The sequence below is a fragment of the Garra rufa genome, chromosome 18 (assembly GCF_049309525.1).
Source record: "Garra rufa chromosome 18, GarRuf1.0, whole genome shotgun sequence".
Classification (NCBI taxonomy): Eukaryota; Metazoa; Chordata; class Actinopteri; order Cypriniformes; family Cyprinidae; genus Garra; species Garra rufa.
In genome coordinates, this window is record NC_133378.1 from 10,599,270 (window position 1) to 10,617,626 (window position 18,357).

The 18,357-nt window shown below is 36.8% G+C and overlaps 1 protein-coding gene across 3 annotated transcripts in view; it reads left to right on the forward strand.

The window, feature by feature from the left end:
• LOC141291688 (ankyrin repeat and SAM domain-containing protein 1A-like) overlaps window positions 1–18,357 on the forward strand; it is a 116,302-nt gene that overhangs the window by 90,027 nt on the left and 7,918 nt on the right. For all 3 annotated transcript variants that reach the window (XM_073823847.1, XM_073823848.1, XM_073823849.1), the window contains 9 exons: window positions 1,362–1,460; window positions 1,589–1,735; window positions 4,333–4,440; window positions 7,671–7,838; window positions 7,920–8,057; window positions 8,257–8,328; window positions 9,188–9,274; window positions 10,712–10,849; window positions 12,242–12,418. In XM_073823847.1, the coding sequence (XP_073679948.1) occupies window positions 1,362–1,460; window positions 1,589–1,735; window positions 4,333–4,440; window positions 7,671–7,838; window positions 7,920–8,057; window positions 8,257–8,328; window positions 9,188–9,274; window positions 10,712–10,849; window positions 12,242–12,418 (1,134 nt within the window). The remainder of the gene's footprint in view (window positions 1–1,361; window positions 1,461–1,588; window positions 1,736–4,332; window positions 4,441–7,670; window positions 7,839–7,919; window positions 8,058–8,256; window positions 8,329–9,187; window positions 9,275–10,711; window positions 10,850–12,241; window positions 12,419–18,357) is intronic.

Below are 18,357 nucleotides of genomic sequence, written 5' to 3' on the forward strand. Positions count from 1 at the left end.
CCATCCTGCCACTAGTAGACTTCAGTAACATAAAATAAAATAAGTGAATAGATAAAAAAAAAAAAAAAAAAAAAACAATACAAGTTTACAGAGAAGCGAAAAAGTTGAAATGTATCAAAAGCAGTATGCCAAAAGTGACCCTGGACCACAAAACCAGTCATAAGGTTAAATTTTACAAAACTGAGATGCATACATCATATGAAAGCTCAATAAATAAGCTTTCTATTGGTGTATGGTTTGTTAGGATAGGACAATATTTGGCCGAGATACATCTATTTGAAAATCTGGAATCTGAGGATGCAAAAAAAATCTAAATACTGAGAAAATCACCTTTAAAGTTGTCCAAATTAAGTTCTTAACAATGCATATTACTAATCAAAAATTACATTTTTATATATTTATAGTAGGAATTTTACAAAAAATCTTCATGGAACATGATCTTTACTTAATTTCCTAATGATTTTTGGCATAAAAGAAAAATCAATCATTTTGACCCATACAATGTATTTTTGGCTATTGCTACAAATATACCCCAGCGACTTAAAACTGTTTTTTTTTTTTTTTTTTGCTTTGTGTTTTATTGGCTGAATTTTGTGTTTATTTTAAATTCTTTTTTTGCTTTGGTTCATGGATTGTTTTTTTGCTTGTTTTGTTATGGTTGTGGTTTGATTTGATTTTTGTTTTAGTAGTGAAATGTTCTTGTCAGAACATTTCTCTCTCAATCGGCACATAATAACAGCCAGTGCTCAAAGGAGTCATTATTTTCTCCACAGCACACAGTTTGTGGTTCATGTAATGTGTATGCACAATCACAAAAGCAGTTTGTTGGCCACTGTAAATGAATCACTTGACTAAATCAGTTCACTTCAACATCTCAAAACACTAGCATTTGCTTGCTGTAAAGTCCTGTCATACACTGTTTATCTGAATCCAGTTTACTTTCTTGACGCCATTTGAATGATGCACAGTGTTTCCTGCTTAAATGGGTGGAGTGTATAAAAGGATTGAGTGTGTGTGTGTGTAAGATCTCGTTGTGAGATCAGCCCTTCAGACACCTCTCTGCGCTGTCTTACATCGATCGCTCAGATGCTGCTGTGTTAGACGCACTGTGTTTAGAGTATATGGCATTGATCAATGAAGAAACATGAAACAAGCACCCTCATACAAACAATGAGAGATGTGTGCCTCTGTCCTACATGAGATATAGTGTGTCCTCAATCCATAAAGTGGAGACCGTCTGTTTGTTATGCACTATTTCCACACACTATTGATATAGGTATGTGCATTGTGATGTTGATGTTGTGTATATTGTATTTTTGTCTTGTTTTTCACCTAATGGGTGTGTATGTGTGTTTGTGTAGGGAAATGACGTGATGGAGGAGCAAGACCTGAGAGAAATTGGCATCACGGATCCGTCACATCGCAGGAAGCTCATCAGTGCCGCACGTTCTTTACCAAAGGTCTGTGTCAATCTAAAATGCTTTGCTGATCAATTATGACTTTAGCCTTTGTCATCATTATAATAATATCTTTTGTATGTCAGCTGGTAGTTTAAATATACTGTTTTCTGTTGTTTTTAACTCTGCAGGTAAAAGCATTAGGCTGTGATGGCAGCACGTCTCTCGCTGCATGGCTGGACGTCCTGGGTCTCCAGGAGTACCTGCAAAACTTCCTGTCCAGTGGTTATCGCACACTAGAATGTGTGAAGAACCTGTGGGAGTTGGAGATTGTTAATGTGAGAGTGTGATGCATTCAAACATTTGTAGTATATGTCATGTATTACTGCAAAATGTTAATTATTTTACCAAAATAAGAGGGATCATACAAAATGCATGCTATTGTTTATTTAGTACTGACCTGAATAAAATATTGCACATGAAAGACGTTTACATATAGTCCACAAGAGAAAATAATAGTTGAATTTATAAAAATGACTCTGTTTAAAAGTTTACATTCACTTCTTAATACTGTGTTGTTACCTGAATGATCCACAGCTGTGTTTTTTGTTTAGTGATAGTTGTTCATGAGTCCCTTCTTTAGAAAAATCCTTGGTTTTCCAGCATTTTTGTGTATTTGAACTAGGGGTGGGCATAGATTAATTTTTTTAATCTAGATTAATCTAGATTAAATTTTGGAATTAATCTAGATTAAAATGGCTAATTTGAATTCTGCTGAAGGCATTCAGAATATGTGTGCTACCCAAATAATGACTTAAAGTCTTTGAGAATGGATCATAAAGCTCATAAAGCTGTTCTATGATAATTTGTTGATGAAAATAAATTATGTTCAATTAGATGTACTTGTGTTTACTAACTAACTAACACTGAAATTATTTTTTCTCCCTATTAGATTGTGTTTTTTTTTAACGTCAACACCTACCCAGCCCTTTTATTTTGACAGGTTGCCGTGAAGTTTCTGTGTCATACAGTATGATATGATGCTAGTTTTCTCAAATGAAACGGTAAAAGTGACACTCACAGCAGTTTGGGAGATTGAGTTTATCTGTTCATGTGAGATGAAAATGCCAAAAATTACCGGCAGCGTCACGTGTGTTTCAGTATGTGTGTAGTAAAAGCTCGTCTCCGCAATGCATACATACAGCTAGGCAAACGGAACATATCGGATTCATATTAAAACGGTCTTTTTGCATTTCAGTTTTCACAGACACTAGTCCATATCGCGATTTGAATTAAGTGACTGACCAACATTTGATTTATGAATCCAAAAAACGACGAATTTACGTGGCATTTCGCTATAGTAGATTCGGTTTTTATGAATGGAGGACGACGCGATCCCGTCTGTGTTTTGGCGGAGGAGACTTAAACGCGCGACCATATTCTATAGTCTTCGGTATACATCCGCGTTAAACTATCAAGGTGAAAGTCATCATAGCTTGCGTAGTTTAGACCCAGCTCCCAACCCAAATTTGAGAATAGATTAACGGCGATATTTTTTTTATCGCGCGATAAGAGTTTCACGTTAACGCAGCACGTTAACGCCGATAACGGCCCACCACTAATTTGAACCCTTTCCAACAATGACTGTATGAATTTGAGATCCATGTTTTCACACTGAGGACAACTGAGGGACTCAAGTGCAACTATTACAGAAGGTTCAAACAATCACTGATGCTCCAGAAGAAAAATATGGTGCATTAAGAGCCGGGGGTGAAAACTTTTGAACAGAATGGAGATGTGTACATTTGTCTTATTTTGCCTAAATGTCTTTTTTTTTTTTCATTTAGTATTGCCCTATAGAAGATAGTTACATGTTTTCCATAAGATAAAATAAGTTTATTCCTGATCATTTTCCCTGATCTACAAATTCAAAAAGTTTTCACCCCTGGCTCTTAATGCAGTGTTTCCTTCTGGATCATCAGTGAGTGTTTGAACCTTCTGTAATAGTTGCATATGAGTCTCTCAGTTGTCCTCAGTGTGAAAAGATGGATATCAAAATCATACAGTCACTAGCTGCGTTTCCATTACCCTTTAAATTGCACAAATTGAAGTTGTGAATTGAAAATACGGCTAATGGAAACATGTCAATTGCGCAAAAACTCCCATATATCACAAAAAAAGTTTTTACGCTCACATGAGGTGGTATTCAGGCAATTCGAAAAATGAATATTTTGCAAAACAGCAATGGAAAGGTTTTTTTTTTTTTTTTTTTGCATTTACAGGTCACATTCAATTAAATATAGCCAAAATCCCACAAAAATTCATTGCCATGACTTATCGCAAGAGGAAAAAATAGCAGCAAAGTTTTGCGCAAATCTGTAATGGAAACGCAGCTACTGTTGGAAAGGGTTAAAATACACAAAAATGCTGGAATACCAAATAATTTGTGGGACCTGAAAGATTTTTCTAAAGAACAGCAGGCAGTTTAACTGTTAAGGAGAAACAAGGGACTCATGAACAACTATCACTAAACAAAAAAACAGCTGTGGATCATTCAGGTAACAACACAGTATTCAAGTTGAATTGAACAGGGTCCTTTTTTATAAATTCAATTATTATTTTCTCCTGTGGACTATATGTAAACACATTTTATGTGAAATACCTTATTCAGGTCAGTACTAAATAAACAATAACATGCATTTAGTATGATCCCTCTTATGTTGGTAAAATAATTACATTTTGCAGATTCTGAAAGAGGGATGTAAACTTTTGACCTCAACTGTATATGAAGTATTTACATATGTTAGCTTTTACTTCATTTAAAAAAAAAAATCAATTACTTCTGAGTTATTCAGTTAGGAGCAGGGTGTTTATGTTGCTTGATAATAATTAAGAGTTATTGTTGCCTTTGTGTGTTTTTTATGCTTCTTTGTAGGTGCTGAAGATAACGTTGTTGGGCCACAGGAAAAGGATTATTGCATCGTTAGCTGAAAGACCATATGAGGAGCCTCCGGTCAAACCACCCCGTCTCTCTCAGATCAGAGTAAGTACTAACACATTGTAGAATAGTTTTTTGGCAAAGTGAATGGGTGTAAATGAAAACAAGATTCTGAGGGCAGAATTACAGTTTGTGCAATATGCCATGTTTTCGGGCAGGCGGTCAGTATTTAAAGCTTAATTTTAGTCCATTACTCACTCCCATGTCATCCAAGATGTTCATGTCTTCAGTCACTAAGAAATTAAGGCTTTTCTCCATGTAGTGGACTTTAATGGGAACCAAACAGTTTGAAAGTCCAAATTGCCGTTTCAATGCAGCTACATAATGCGTGAGGTCAGGCTGGTGCAAGATAAGCATTTGTTTAAAAGTTTAAAGCTTTTAATGTTTTTTTTGTTTTTTTTTTAGAAGACAACGAATCGTTTTGCTAGATAAGACCCTTATTTCTCAGCTGAGATCTTGTAGAGCCCTTTAAAGCTGGATTGAAACTGCAGTTTGGAGTCACCATTGAAGTCCACTATATGAAGACAAATCCTGGAATGTTTTCCTCAAAAACCTTAATTTCTTTGCAACTGAAGACAGAAAGACATGAATGTCTTGGATTTATAGTAATCTGTAGTAATTTCATTTCATTCTATATTAACATTTAGGTCACGTCTTATTTTCACAAACCATGCTTTTAGATTTTTAGTCCACTAGAAGTTTGCAAGGTGTATTTTCTGTCGAAAACAGTGTTACTCATTGAACAGACCGCATTTCGTCTTTCACAGAAGGATATTGGATGAATCCCACAATAAAATTGCTCATATCTCACACCAAAATAAAAAATATGTATATAAAATAAACTATATTTAGTATGAAGAAAATTCAAGAACTATACTTTAAGGTCCTTTAAGGTTGCAGTCTCCTCATTTCTCCTCACATTTTCTAACAAGCTGATGCTGCTGCTGCAAAAAAAGCGCTTTCCACAGATATTAAAGTGTTCCATACCACCCTCACATCTTAAAACAACCACAGCATCTTACGTCATCATCAAATGGAACATATACAAATAGCTGTCATTTTTTATTAAATTATGCTGGTTTAAGTTCTCTTAGAGAATTATATTACTCCGCAAAACATTTTCAAAGAAATCTTTGTCTTTCAAAAAGTTTTTATCTGAAGCAAACAAAAACCTCATATATAAACTTGTTACTCAACATGAAGATAATCAAGTAAGATGGCATTATGTTAAAACACAAACCATTGTTATTATGCATAATATTATATTTCTTTCTTTTTTCTTTAAAAGTACCCTTCTCCAGGGCACAACCATTTTGAACAGACTGCACTTCTGTCTCTCACAGAAGGATATTGGGTGATTTTCACAATAAAATTGGTCATACTGTGAGGGAAAAAAATATTTGATCTCCTGCTGATTTTGTACGTTTGCCCAATGACAAAGAAATTATCAGTCTATAATTTTAACAGTGAGAGACAGAATAATAACAAAAAATCCAAATCTTTTATACAGATAACAAACTAAGATTAGGAGCACTCTATTAAAGGGAGTGCTCCTAATCTCAATTTGTTACATGTATAAAAGACACCTGTCCACAGAAGCAATCAATCAATCAGATTCCAAACTCTCCACCATGACCACGACCAAAGAGCTGTCCAAGGATGTCAGGGACAAGATTGTAGACCTACAAAAGGCTGGAATGGGCTACAAGACCATCACCAAGCAGCTTATTGAGAAGGTGACAACAGTTGGTGAGATTATTCGCAAAAGAAGAAACACAAAGTACCTGTCAATCTCCTTCGGTCTGGGAATACATGCAAGATCTCATCTTCTGGAGTTTCAGTGATCATGAGAACGGTGAGGAATCAGTCCAGAACTACACAGGAGGATTTTGTCAATGATCTCAAGACAGTTGGGACCATAGTCACCAAAAAAACAATTGGTAACACACTACGCCGTGAAGGACTAAAATCCTGCAAAAAAGGCTATGTGCATGCCCGTCTGAAGTTTGAATGATTGAGAGGAGAACTGAGTGAAAGTGTTGTGGTCAGATGAGACCAAATTTGAGCTCTTTGTCATCAACTCAACTCGCTGTGTTTGGAGGAGGAATGCTGCCTATGATCCCAAGAACACCATTCCCAATGTCAAATATGGAGGTGGAAACATTATGCTTTGGGGTGTTTTTTTGCTAAGGGGACAGCACAACTGCACCGCATCAAAGGCCCGATGGACGGGGCAAGAACCTTGGGTGAGAACCTCCTTTCCACAGCCAGGGCATTGAAAATGGGTCGTAAATTGATATTTCAGCATTTCAGCCAAGGCAACAAAGGAGTGGCTCAGAAAGAAGCACATTAAGGTCCTGGAGTGGCGTAGCCAGTCTCCAGACCTTAATCCCATAGATAATCTGCGGAGGGAGCTGAATGTTTGAGTTGCCAAACATCAGCCTCGAAACCTTAATGACTTGGAGAGGATCTGCAAAGAGGAGTGGGACAAAATCCCTCCTGAGATGTGTGCAAACCTGGTGGCCAACTACAAGAAAAGTCTGACCTCTGTGAATGCCAACAAGGGTTTGCCGCCAAGTACTAAGAAATGTTTTGTGAAAGGGACAAATACTTATTTCACTCATTAAACTGCAAATCAATTGATAACTTTTTTTAATTGTGTTTTTCTGGATCTTTGTGTTGTTATTCTGTCTCTTACTGTTCAAATAAACCTACCATTAAAACTATCGACTGATCATTTCTTTATCAGTGGGCAAACGTACAAAATCAGCAGTGGCAAAAAAATTCCCTCACTGTAACTCATTCTAAAAAGATGAATGATTGAATCAATGAATAAAACCAAAGAAGCACACTTTAAAGGTATAGTTCATCAAAAAATTTAAATTCTGTCATTACTCAGTCTCATGTCATTCCAAACCCATAAGACCTAAGACCATAAGAGAAATTAGGATATTCATTAAATTCGAGAGCTTTCTGACCCTGCCTAGACAGCAATGTAACTACCACGTTCAAGGCCCAGAAAAGTAGTAAGGATGATGTATTTTCTTCCATTGAAACACCCAGTTTGAAAAAGAGTTTGCTTTATTGAACAGTCTGCACTTCTGTCCCTCACGGCCTGAGTTTTATTCACAACAAATGAAATCTGGCATCAACTCTGATTATACTCTATAACAATGTGCAGTATACTGTAAACTCTCTCTCTCTCTCGAGCTTGTTTCTGAGCAAGGACATCTTTCTGGTTGGTTGGTCTCCCTCATTGAACGCTTCTTTTGCAGTGTCAGGATCTCATGTCCCAGACCTCATCTCCTCTGAGTCACTCAGACTCCTACACACGCTCTATGGATCCCCTGTTACCTGTAGGCGATTCTGGGAGAAGGAGTGGTCCTGACTCAGAATATGATGTGGCCATTCGACAGCGGCCAAACGACAGACCACAGCCCCAAGTGAGTCCACAAATCCACGTTTCTGCTCAAATGATGTACATTTCAGTCAGTTTATCCTAAAAGCATGTTTCTTTTCTAAAGGAGAGATTTGAGGAACGTCAACGGGAACCTCGCTTGACCTTACGGCCCCCGAGTCTGGCGGCACCGTACACACCGGTCCAGAACTGGCACCATCAGCCCGAGAAGCTCATCTTCGAATCATGTGGTTACGAGGCCAACGTAATATTATTTCTATCATAGAACAGTCTCTTTAATATAATAATAAAGTCATAATTTATATCAAGGTGACAGGTTATAAAATCATCCAAACCTTGATTGTGTTTAGATAATGTGATTTAACATTTGCTTTTGCCATCTGAGACCAATCAAATCTGTTTCTCTGTCTTTATCGGTTTGTTCCGTCTCACTCGTCCTGCAGTATCTAGGTTCAATGCTCATTAAAGAACTAAGAGGAACGGAGTCAACGCAGGACGCCTGTGCTAAAATGAGGGTAGGTGTTCACAGAGTCTTCAGCCAATGAGAGCCCAAGGTCTCCTGTGAGGAGTCATGCCAGGATGCTTAGATTACTATTATATTTTGGAACGGCCAGCAAGCAGCACTGTCAGGGAAAATGCCACCCATGCGAGTCCTCTACGGGGCACTAGCGCAAAAAAGGACAGTTTTATAATATACGGCTAACAAGGTCTGTCCAGAAAGTGGAAAATGGACTTCCGCTTCATCGCACTGCCCTGTGTGCGAGAGACAGACTGCAGATTTGCACTTTGAAGGCTGTACTGATAAGCAGCCGTTTATGTTGGTGTTTAAATGGTTAAATAATCAAGCTGAACTGTTTGCTCAGCTAGTCAGTGCAGAGATGTAGACAAACTGAGTCGGGCCACTTAATGAAAGTACCAAAGCAAAAACAGTCAGAACCAACAAATGTTTTTGAGTAAATTATAAAAAATGGCATACAAATCTGTTTCTTTAAATATTAGCATTGGTCAGTGAAACTGGTCACATCTCATCCCAAAATATTAATGATAATAATAATGCAATAGCATTTTAAGGGCCATTAAACCTTTTACACATTTACCTTTTTGCATTTCTCCTCAATTAATAATGCTCTATTAATTTAAATACTTTTAAGCAACCCTGTGCCTCCTTTGGATGTTTGCTGAGGCCCTCTAGTGGGCACCAGTTTTACAGTAATGAAAATTTTGGGGCAAAATGTCTTATGGTAATTTCCATACAATCAATCAAATAATCGATTAATCAATGCATTTGTATTGAAATGTACCGGGTATTACATTAACCCCATATGTTATAAAACACATTGAAAAACCTCCTATAATTCTTGCTCTCTCTCTCAGAGGTCGACAGAACAGATGAGGAAGATCCCCACCATCGTCCTGTCCATCACGTACAAGGGTGTGAAATTCATCGACGCTGCCAACAAGGTGATGACATCATCCTCCTCTGCTTTTCACCCCGAGCAGTCAGATAAACAGCCGGTCATTAAACTGAAGCCCCTCTGGCTCACGAGTGTCTCTGGTGTCTCTGTGTGCTCATCACGTCACATGACTGATAAACAGGCACACTGAGGAACTCAGATTTATTGAATGACTCTTGGCTGATCCTGAGCTCTTTGTCAGTTTCTCATTGCTAAAGGTCACAAGTGTCTGAAAGGGTTCCTAGTTTGATTTACTTGGTTTTATTGCAGTTTTATTCATTTTTGAGTCAGTAGACATTGCATTGATTTTAATTGTTATTTTAAAAACCAACATTCTAAAATATTTGGGTAGTTTTGAGAAACTGATTTCAGCAATGAGATTATCTGTCTGTCTGTTTCATAATTCATCCATCTATGCAATCCATCCCATCTCATCCATCACATCCATCTATCCTTTCTTCTTCTGTCCATCCCATCTCATCCATCACATCCATCTATCCTTTTTTCCTCTGTCCATCCCATCCATCCACCCATTCCATTTTGTGCTATTCCATGCCATCACCAACCTCCCAATCCAAGCCATTCATCCATCCAATGCTGTGCCATCCCATCCACCCAATCCATTTTATGCTATCCCATGCCATTCCAAAATCCCCACCCTCCCAATCCAATGCTATGACACCCAATCCACCCAATTCATTTATGCTCTCTCATGCCATCCCAGAATCTCCACCCTCCCAATCTAACCCATCCATACATCCATTCATCCATCCAATGCTATGCCACCCCATCCACCCTATCCATCCTATGCCATCCCAAAATCCCCACCCTCCCAATCCAACCCATCCATCCAATGCCGTGCCAACCCATCCATCCAATGCCATGCCATCCCATCCACCATAATTTGCTATGCCTATGGCCTCCTTCCCAGCCTTCTAATCCAATCCAATCCATCTATCCTATCCCATCTTTCCATGTATTCATCCATGTCTTCCCCAATCCATCCCAATCATCATATGCTATGGCTATGGCCTCAATCTCAGCCTTCCAATCCAATCCTGCCCATCCATCCAATGCTCTGCCATCCCATCCACCCAATCCATTTATGCTATCTCATGCCAACCCAAAATCCTCACCCTCCCAATCTAACCCATCCATCCATACATCCATCCAGTGCTGTTCCACTTCATCCACCCTATGCCATCCCAAATTCCCCACCCTCCCAATCCAATCCATCCATCCATCCATCCAATGTTGTGCCACCCAATCTTCATATGCTATGCCTATGGTCTTCATCCCAGCCTTCCAATCCAACCCATCCATCTTTCCATCTATTCCATTAATAACTACAGTAGTAGGAAGGTATTTCAGTTTAAGTTTTTTTTGTTTGTTGTTGAAGTTCTTATATATGTCGGCTAATGTCATTGTGGGCTTGTGTGTGCAGAACATCATTGCAGAACATGAGATCAGGAACATCTCATGTGCAGCTCAGGACCCAGAGGACCTCTGCACGTTTGCTTACATCACTAAAGATCTGCAAAGCAGCCACCATTACTGCCATGTCTTCAGCACTGTAGATGTGGTAAGACCATCATTATTACACTGTATACGAGATTAGCACTTTCACCATCAGAGATTCTCAGCTGCATTGCTTCAACTCAATATTCTGATTCGGTATTTTAAAAAAAAAAATCAAGCTGCAAAGAGCTTTATTGCAGAAGTAAAATAAATGAAAAACCATCAAATTTGCATTTCACATAATTTTTTCCCCTGCTTTATGTGATAATCAGAACCGATCTGTTTCATGACCCACCAGTTGAGAACTACTGCTCTAAAATACTAATTTTGTCTGGGCACTGCAAGTCTATATCTCTCATTCTGTGGTGTGCAGAGCGCTGTGGGCCAATTGCCAGGTCTCTGATAGTATCACAAAGAGTTTTATAGGAGAGGTTGTGAGCAGCAGCCCATTAAAATTACATTGATCATACTGCTGCCTGAATGATACAGACGCACACACTAGACCTATCATTGCCTTGAATACTTATAGCCAGACTCTAATAGAGCTGCAACTAACATTTGACTTGATAATTTACAAATCAAGTGATTAGAACTGCTAATTGACATCAGGTGAGTATTGCAACAATTAATAGCTTTTTCTTTGAGTCAAGAGGTTGTATTAGACAATGCATATAGACATTTGGATGTTGTATATAGACTTTAATATAAAACGTTTTGGTGTGAATTGACATTAAATACATTTATAATGTATGCATGCATCTTGACTGCACTGAGAAATCTTGGTTCCAGAGTTTGTGTTTATTTACACGGCCTGCTACTTTATTAATTTAGATTTAATGAATAATTCATTGCATATAAAAGGCCAGGCATTTCCTTTTTAGATGCTCCAAAATTTTTGTTTTGCTCCTGTATAGCAGCATTTGTCAAATTCTGTTAATTATAGACAGCGTCAGATGTGCAATTCTGTATCTTCAAAAGCTCCTTGTAAAAAAAAAGAAACACAGGCAAAGTTACAAGCCCTATTTTTTTGTGGAGGATTTGAGAGTTTATGTTCAATATTGCAGTGTTTGTTTTTGACCTAGATCAGTAAAGAAGAAAATCAAAACACCAAAGAGATTTCATACCCTTCATTATTACACATTACATTATCTACAGCTGTCCTAGTGTCCTTTTACAGAGACTCACTGATGTGTAATTATATAAAAAGCTGCTCTTCATTACACTATATGACATAGCTAAGCTTGTTATTACATACTTTATGAGTTTAAATGCCTCTTAAGTGCAGAATAATGTTGGAGGCCTGTACAAATGTATTGATGTATGATTGTGCTGAAGAGGCTATTACAGAAACTTCTGAAGATGGATTGAGGTCATTTGAACTCTTTGATCATTTCCTAATAGCACTTTAAGCACCTCATCATGATTGTTAATTACCACGTCTCCACCTCCCTGACAGAACCTGACCTATGAGATCATTTTGACGCTGGGACAGGCGTTTGAAGTGGCCTATCAGCTGGCACTGCAGGCCCAGAGGACCAGACAGCAGCAGAGCGCAGCGGGAGCGACGGAAATCATCGAGACCAAGAGCAGCAGACCCGTCCCTAAACCACGAGGGAGCATGCGCAAGTCAGGGGTGAGAGCATGCACATATACATACATTCACATAGTTTGAGCATCAAGTGGTAGAAACCAGGAATGAACAACAGTTGTTTTAAAAGAAAACCCAGATCGAAAGACTTGCATGGCTTAATATAACATAAACAATGTCTCTTAGTGAAATATGTAGTCGAAAACCCATGACAGATGTATGATATTTTAAAAAATCCACATCATTATATACATATTTTGGACTGGGAGAGCCTTTATTTCGATGACGTGAAATGGTTGCACTTGGTGAACTACTGACGCTACCTATTGCTATTTTTATTGCAACACAACGTAGAAAATAATGTATGATGACTACATGGTGCAGCGTTTGGTTGTCATTTTCAGTCAAAGGGCAACAAGAGAAGCAATTTAAGACTTCACAGCTTTTCCTAGTGATAAGAAAAGGAGAAAAAATGGAAAGATGCCTGTGGACGAATAAAACTTCCTAAAGACCAGCGTCTTTGTTCTCTCCACTTCAGCCTTGACCACAGCTACTGAAAGAGCTAACAGGATATAAACCTAGGCTAAAACCAAATGTCGTACTATTGATTTTTTTTTCCCCACAAGGTGTCTAAACTCCCCGGATATTGAGTAAAATATGCACTGAGATAAGTCTTTAGTGGCTGCGGCGTCATGACAAGTGTCCGTATGTTTTCATCCTGCCAGGATGGCATCTAGCGTTTCTTGTCTCTGCCGCTTGTGAGCTCTTTCAGTAGCTGAGGTCGACTAAAAGGGCTAATCAGGGCTAAAGTGAAAAGAACAATGACACTGGTCTTTAGGAAGTTTTATTCGTCCACAGGCATCTTCCCATTCTTTTCTGTTCTTCTTATCGCTAGGAAAGCAGTGAAAATGTACAGCGCTTCTCTTGTTGCCCTTCAACTGAAAATTTCAATCAAAAGCCACACAATGTGTTCTTTGTATGTATTTTATTTTCTGAGTTGTGTTGCGGTTAAAAATAGCAACGAGTCTAACCATTTCGACGACGTCAAAATAATGGCACCCCCTATTGTCCAAAATATGTATAAAAAAATTTTATTTATTTTTTTAAATAACGTAAGTCTTGCTTGTGTTTTCTACTACATATTTCAGTAAGAGACATAATTTATGTTATATTAACCCTTTTAAGCACTTTGGCATATTTTGGATTTTTACTGATTTTGGCATACCTGAATTTAAAACAGTCCCCTTCTCACATATATTGGAGTAACTTGATAAAAATTGTCTCATTTCACAGAAAATACACTAAATTTTAACACGTGGGTGGAATAATTTATATTTTTTTATTGTATTTTTTCATAATTTTATGATAAACACAAATAAAAAATCAACAAAAAATCATGGTATTCAATGTTTGGAAGGTTTGAATGTTAAGAAACATTGTGAAATATTACTACAATTTAAAATAACTTTTCTATTGTAATATATATTTAAAATGTAATGTTTCTGTGATCAAAGCTGAATTTTTAGTATCGTTACTCCAGTCTTCAGTGTCACATGATTCTTCAGAAATCGATCTAATATGTTGATTTGCTGCTCAAGAAACATTGATTATTATCAATGTCAGAAACACATGTGCTGATTAATATTTTTGTGGAAAACTACAAATATTTTTCAGGATTCTTTAATGAATAAATATCAAAAGATCAGCATTTATTTGAAACCGAAATGTTTTGTAGCATTATAAATGTATGTTTTTCCACTTCCCTGCTTACTAAAAGTATTCATTTATTTCTAAAAAGATATATGTGTGGTTGTTGTGGTTAGCCAGAATATGCTGTAAGTATACTACATGAACACATACATATGCAAATAGGAGAAATTATAAGTATTATACTAACGTGTGACCCTGGACTACAAAACCAGTCATTAGGGTCCATTTTTTTAAATTTAGATTTTATACATCATCTGAAAGCTGAATAAATAAGCTTTACATTGATTGATGTATGCTGGGTGCAAAAAAGAAGAAAATCGCCTTTAAAGTTGTCCAAATTAAGTTCTTAGCAATGCATGTTACTAATCAAAAATTTAGTTTAGATAAATTTACAGTAAAAAATGTACAAAGTATCTCTATGGAACATGATCTTTACTTAATATCCTAATGATTTTTGGCATAAAAAAAGAAAAAGCAATAATTTTGACCCATATATACCCGTGCTACTCAAAATTGGTCCATTGTCACAAATAATTTGTTCTGTATTTGAAAGGTACTTTTCTCTACCAGATTGACAATGGCTCGACCAGAAACACACAAAACATACAAACAACTCACCGCTGTGATCTGTCTGTGTCTGAATTTGTAGTCCAGTCACTGCTCTAGGTTTAGATGTACTTTTGGTTTCATCCTCTCAATTCAGCTTCACCTTGCTGTTCTCATTCTTTACACTTTCCATCACTCTATTTCCATTTTTTTTCCTTCATCCAGCTCGTCCTTTATTCACCTTGTCACTTCAATAGCTCAAATTCTGCCAGATCCATATCTAGTCCACTTTTGTTGTGGTGTGACAGATCTTTTTGACCAGTCCTGTAGAGCCCCCTGCTGGTGCTATGAAGAATCACACATTGAAATATGACTACATACAGTATATTAGTGTTGAAAAGTGTGGGTCAAGATTCTTTTGGAAGAAATTAATACTTTTAATACGCAAGGATACATTAATTTGGTCAAAAGTGAAAGCAAAGACACTTATAATATTACAAAACATTTTCGTTTCAAATACTTGCTGTTCTTTTGAATGTTCTATTCATTTAAGAATCCTGAAAAATATTTTATTTTTCAATGTTAATAATCAATTAGCATTATTAGAATGATTTCTGAAGGATCATGTGATGAAGTCTGAAGTATTGATGCTGAAAATTCAGCTTTGATCACAGGATTACATTTTATTTTACAATATATTCAAAAGAACTGTAATAATAAAAAAAAAAATTTTTACAGTGTTTTTTTGTCAAATAAACACTTGGGCCCGGTTTCGCAGACAAGGCTTAAGCCTAGTCCTAGACTAAAATGTAAGTCTGAGTTGTTTCAACTGAAATAAAATTGCACTGATTGATTTTAAAATATATCAGTGCCTTTGTTTTGTCTCAAGATGCACCCCAGTAATGTTTTTTTCTAAGCATGTTTATAAAAATTACTTAAATGTCCTAATTGAACTATGGTCTAATCCTGGCTTGGTCTAAGCCCTGTCTGGGAAACCGGGCCTTGGTGATTAACACCAAAATAATTTTCGGCTAATCCGAGCATTTTTAACCAACAATTTTCCTTTAAAACCTTCAGTTCTCATTTAAAATCAGTAACCTAAAGCAGAAACCTGACACAAATCTCTCATAGTCATACAGTTGAAGTCAAAAGTTTACATACCTTGCAGAATCTGCAAAATGTTAATTATTTTATTAAAATAAGAGCGATCATACAAAATGCATGTTATTTTTTATTTAGTACTGACCTAAATATATAATATTTCACATAAAAGATGTTTACATATAGTCCAAAAGAGAAAATAATAGATGAATTTATAAAAATGACCCTTTTCAAAAGTTTGCATACACTTGATTCTCAATACTGTGTTGTTTCCTGAACGGTCCACAACTGTGTTTTGTTTAGTGATAGTTGTTCATGAGTCCATTGTTTGTCCTGAACAGTTCAACTGTCTGCTGTTCTTCAAAAAATTCCTTCAGGTCCCAAAAATTCTTTGGTTTTCCAGCATTTTTGTGTATTTGAACCCTTTCCAACAACGACTGTATGATTTCGATATCCATCTTTTCACACTGAGGACAACTGAGGGACTCATATGCAACTATTACAGAAGGTTCAAACACTCACTGATGCTTCAGAAGGAAACACAATGCATTAAGATCCAGAAGGGGGTGAAAACTTTTTAATTTGAAGATCAGAGTAAATGTAACTTATTTTGTCTTCTGGGAAACATCTTCTGTAGCTTCTGAAGGGCAGTACTAAATAAAAAAAAATAGTATATTTAGGCAAAATAAGAAAAATGTACACATCTTCATTCTGTTCAAAAGTTTTCACCCCCGGCTCTTAATGCATTGTGTTTCCTTCTGAAACATCAGTGATTGTTTGAACCTTTTGTAATAGTTGCATATGAGTCTCTCAGTTGTCCTCAGTGTGAAAAGATGGATCTCAAAATCATACAGTCATTGTTGGAAAGGGTTCAAATGCACAAAAATGCTGGAAAACCAAAGAATTTGTGGGACCTGAAGGACTTTTCTGAAGAACAGCAGGCAGTTTAACTGTTCAGGACAAACAAGGGACTCATAAACAACTATCACTAAACAAAAAAACACAGCTGTGGATCATTCATACACCTGTCAAGTTTGAGATTTTGGTGCTTTTTGCTGTTTCGTAAAGTGTTTTTTTCAGACTAGTACAAAGAAAACATCCGAAAAATACTGTGAAGTGTTTCTTTTATAGCACTTTATCTAATTGTGTCAATAGATTTCAATTAGAATACATATTTTTCAAGGCCGTTTTCTCAAAAATGATTTTTTTCTCCTACGCTGAGCCATTAATCTCTACTTCAGTAACACTTACACACACCAAACTTTACATTTTTATTCCTGTCTATATCCTGAAGGTTTTTACAGAGGGATTTGTTCATATATAATTTTCTTGTTTTGTTTTTTTTTTTACATTTTATTCCTCAAAAATGGTAAAAAAAAAAAATTATGGAGTGTCAAAATGAGATACCAAAAATCTATTATATATATTTTTGAAACTGACTTTATCCAGTGTTTAGATTTTTGTACTAGTAGAAATGTATGCAAATTAGCGCATATTTCATTAAACAAAGCCGCATTTGCATATTAAAACCTAACATTTTAGAAAACTTGTAATACAAAAAATGTTTGCAATTATTAATATAATCAATCAATTGAGTAAGTAAGGTGATAACTATTAGTTATTTATTTTACCCTATTCACCTGCAGTGTCTCGCCTTAAAGGGATAGTTCGAGCATTTAAGACATGAAGTTGTATTCAATCCTTATCAGCACTATAGTGTATACACGCTGACCCACACTGCGTTCACCTCCCTGGTCAGAGTTCTGGCCGCTGGAAGTTTTTCAAGAAAGTAGTCATGGTTAGTTTCCGGGGCCTCAAAACTGTGCGTTTTTACGTGAAAAAAATATATGCGTTTCAAAGCTTGATTAATTTACATCACAAAAAACACTCCTGACAAAAATCATACCTCAGTTTTAATCGGCACTATATTCTTTCCGTTTCCATCAATCCGCGCTGCTGTCAGTTCGCACGTTCCGATCAGCTGTTGATAGCGCGACTCGCTGACAACATGTCTACGAAACTTCTGATGATGAAACCAATTTTAGCACAATGTCAGACGGAACAGACGATATATATATTTTATATTAGACCTCGTTTCACGTGATTTCCACAGGAGTCTAAACATCAGATTGTTTACTGTACAGTTTAGATATGGGATCTCCAGTCCTCGTGAGCTACTGTCTTGCTGGTTTTAGTTTTTCTCTGATGCAACACACCTGACTCAAATCAACGGGTAATTAGCAGGAATGTCTCATTTGAGAAAGGTGTCCTGTCATAAGAAAAACATCGAGCTGCAGGAGGAATGTAGCTCACGATGACCGGAGTTGGAGATACCTGGTTTAGACCTACCTGTATGTGACTTCAAGCACACTTATAAGCACGATGATACCGACACACGTTCCGCATAGTGACAGACAATAACAAATATAGCAAAGCATCATATTTTGTTGTGTTATAGATTCAATTAAATTCATTAGTTATGACATTTGCCGATTTTCTCACCACATAGACAGTCGATTATTGTCGATGCTATCACTGCCCCGGTTAGAATATTCTCAGTGTAACGTTAGCCTAAAAACCGACGTTAGCTTCAAAATAAACCTGTCGTATGCGACATAAAGTTAGTA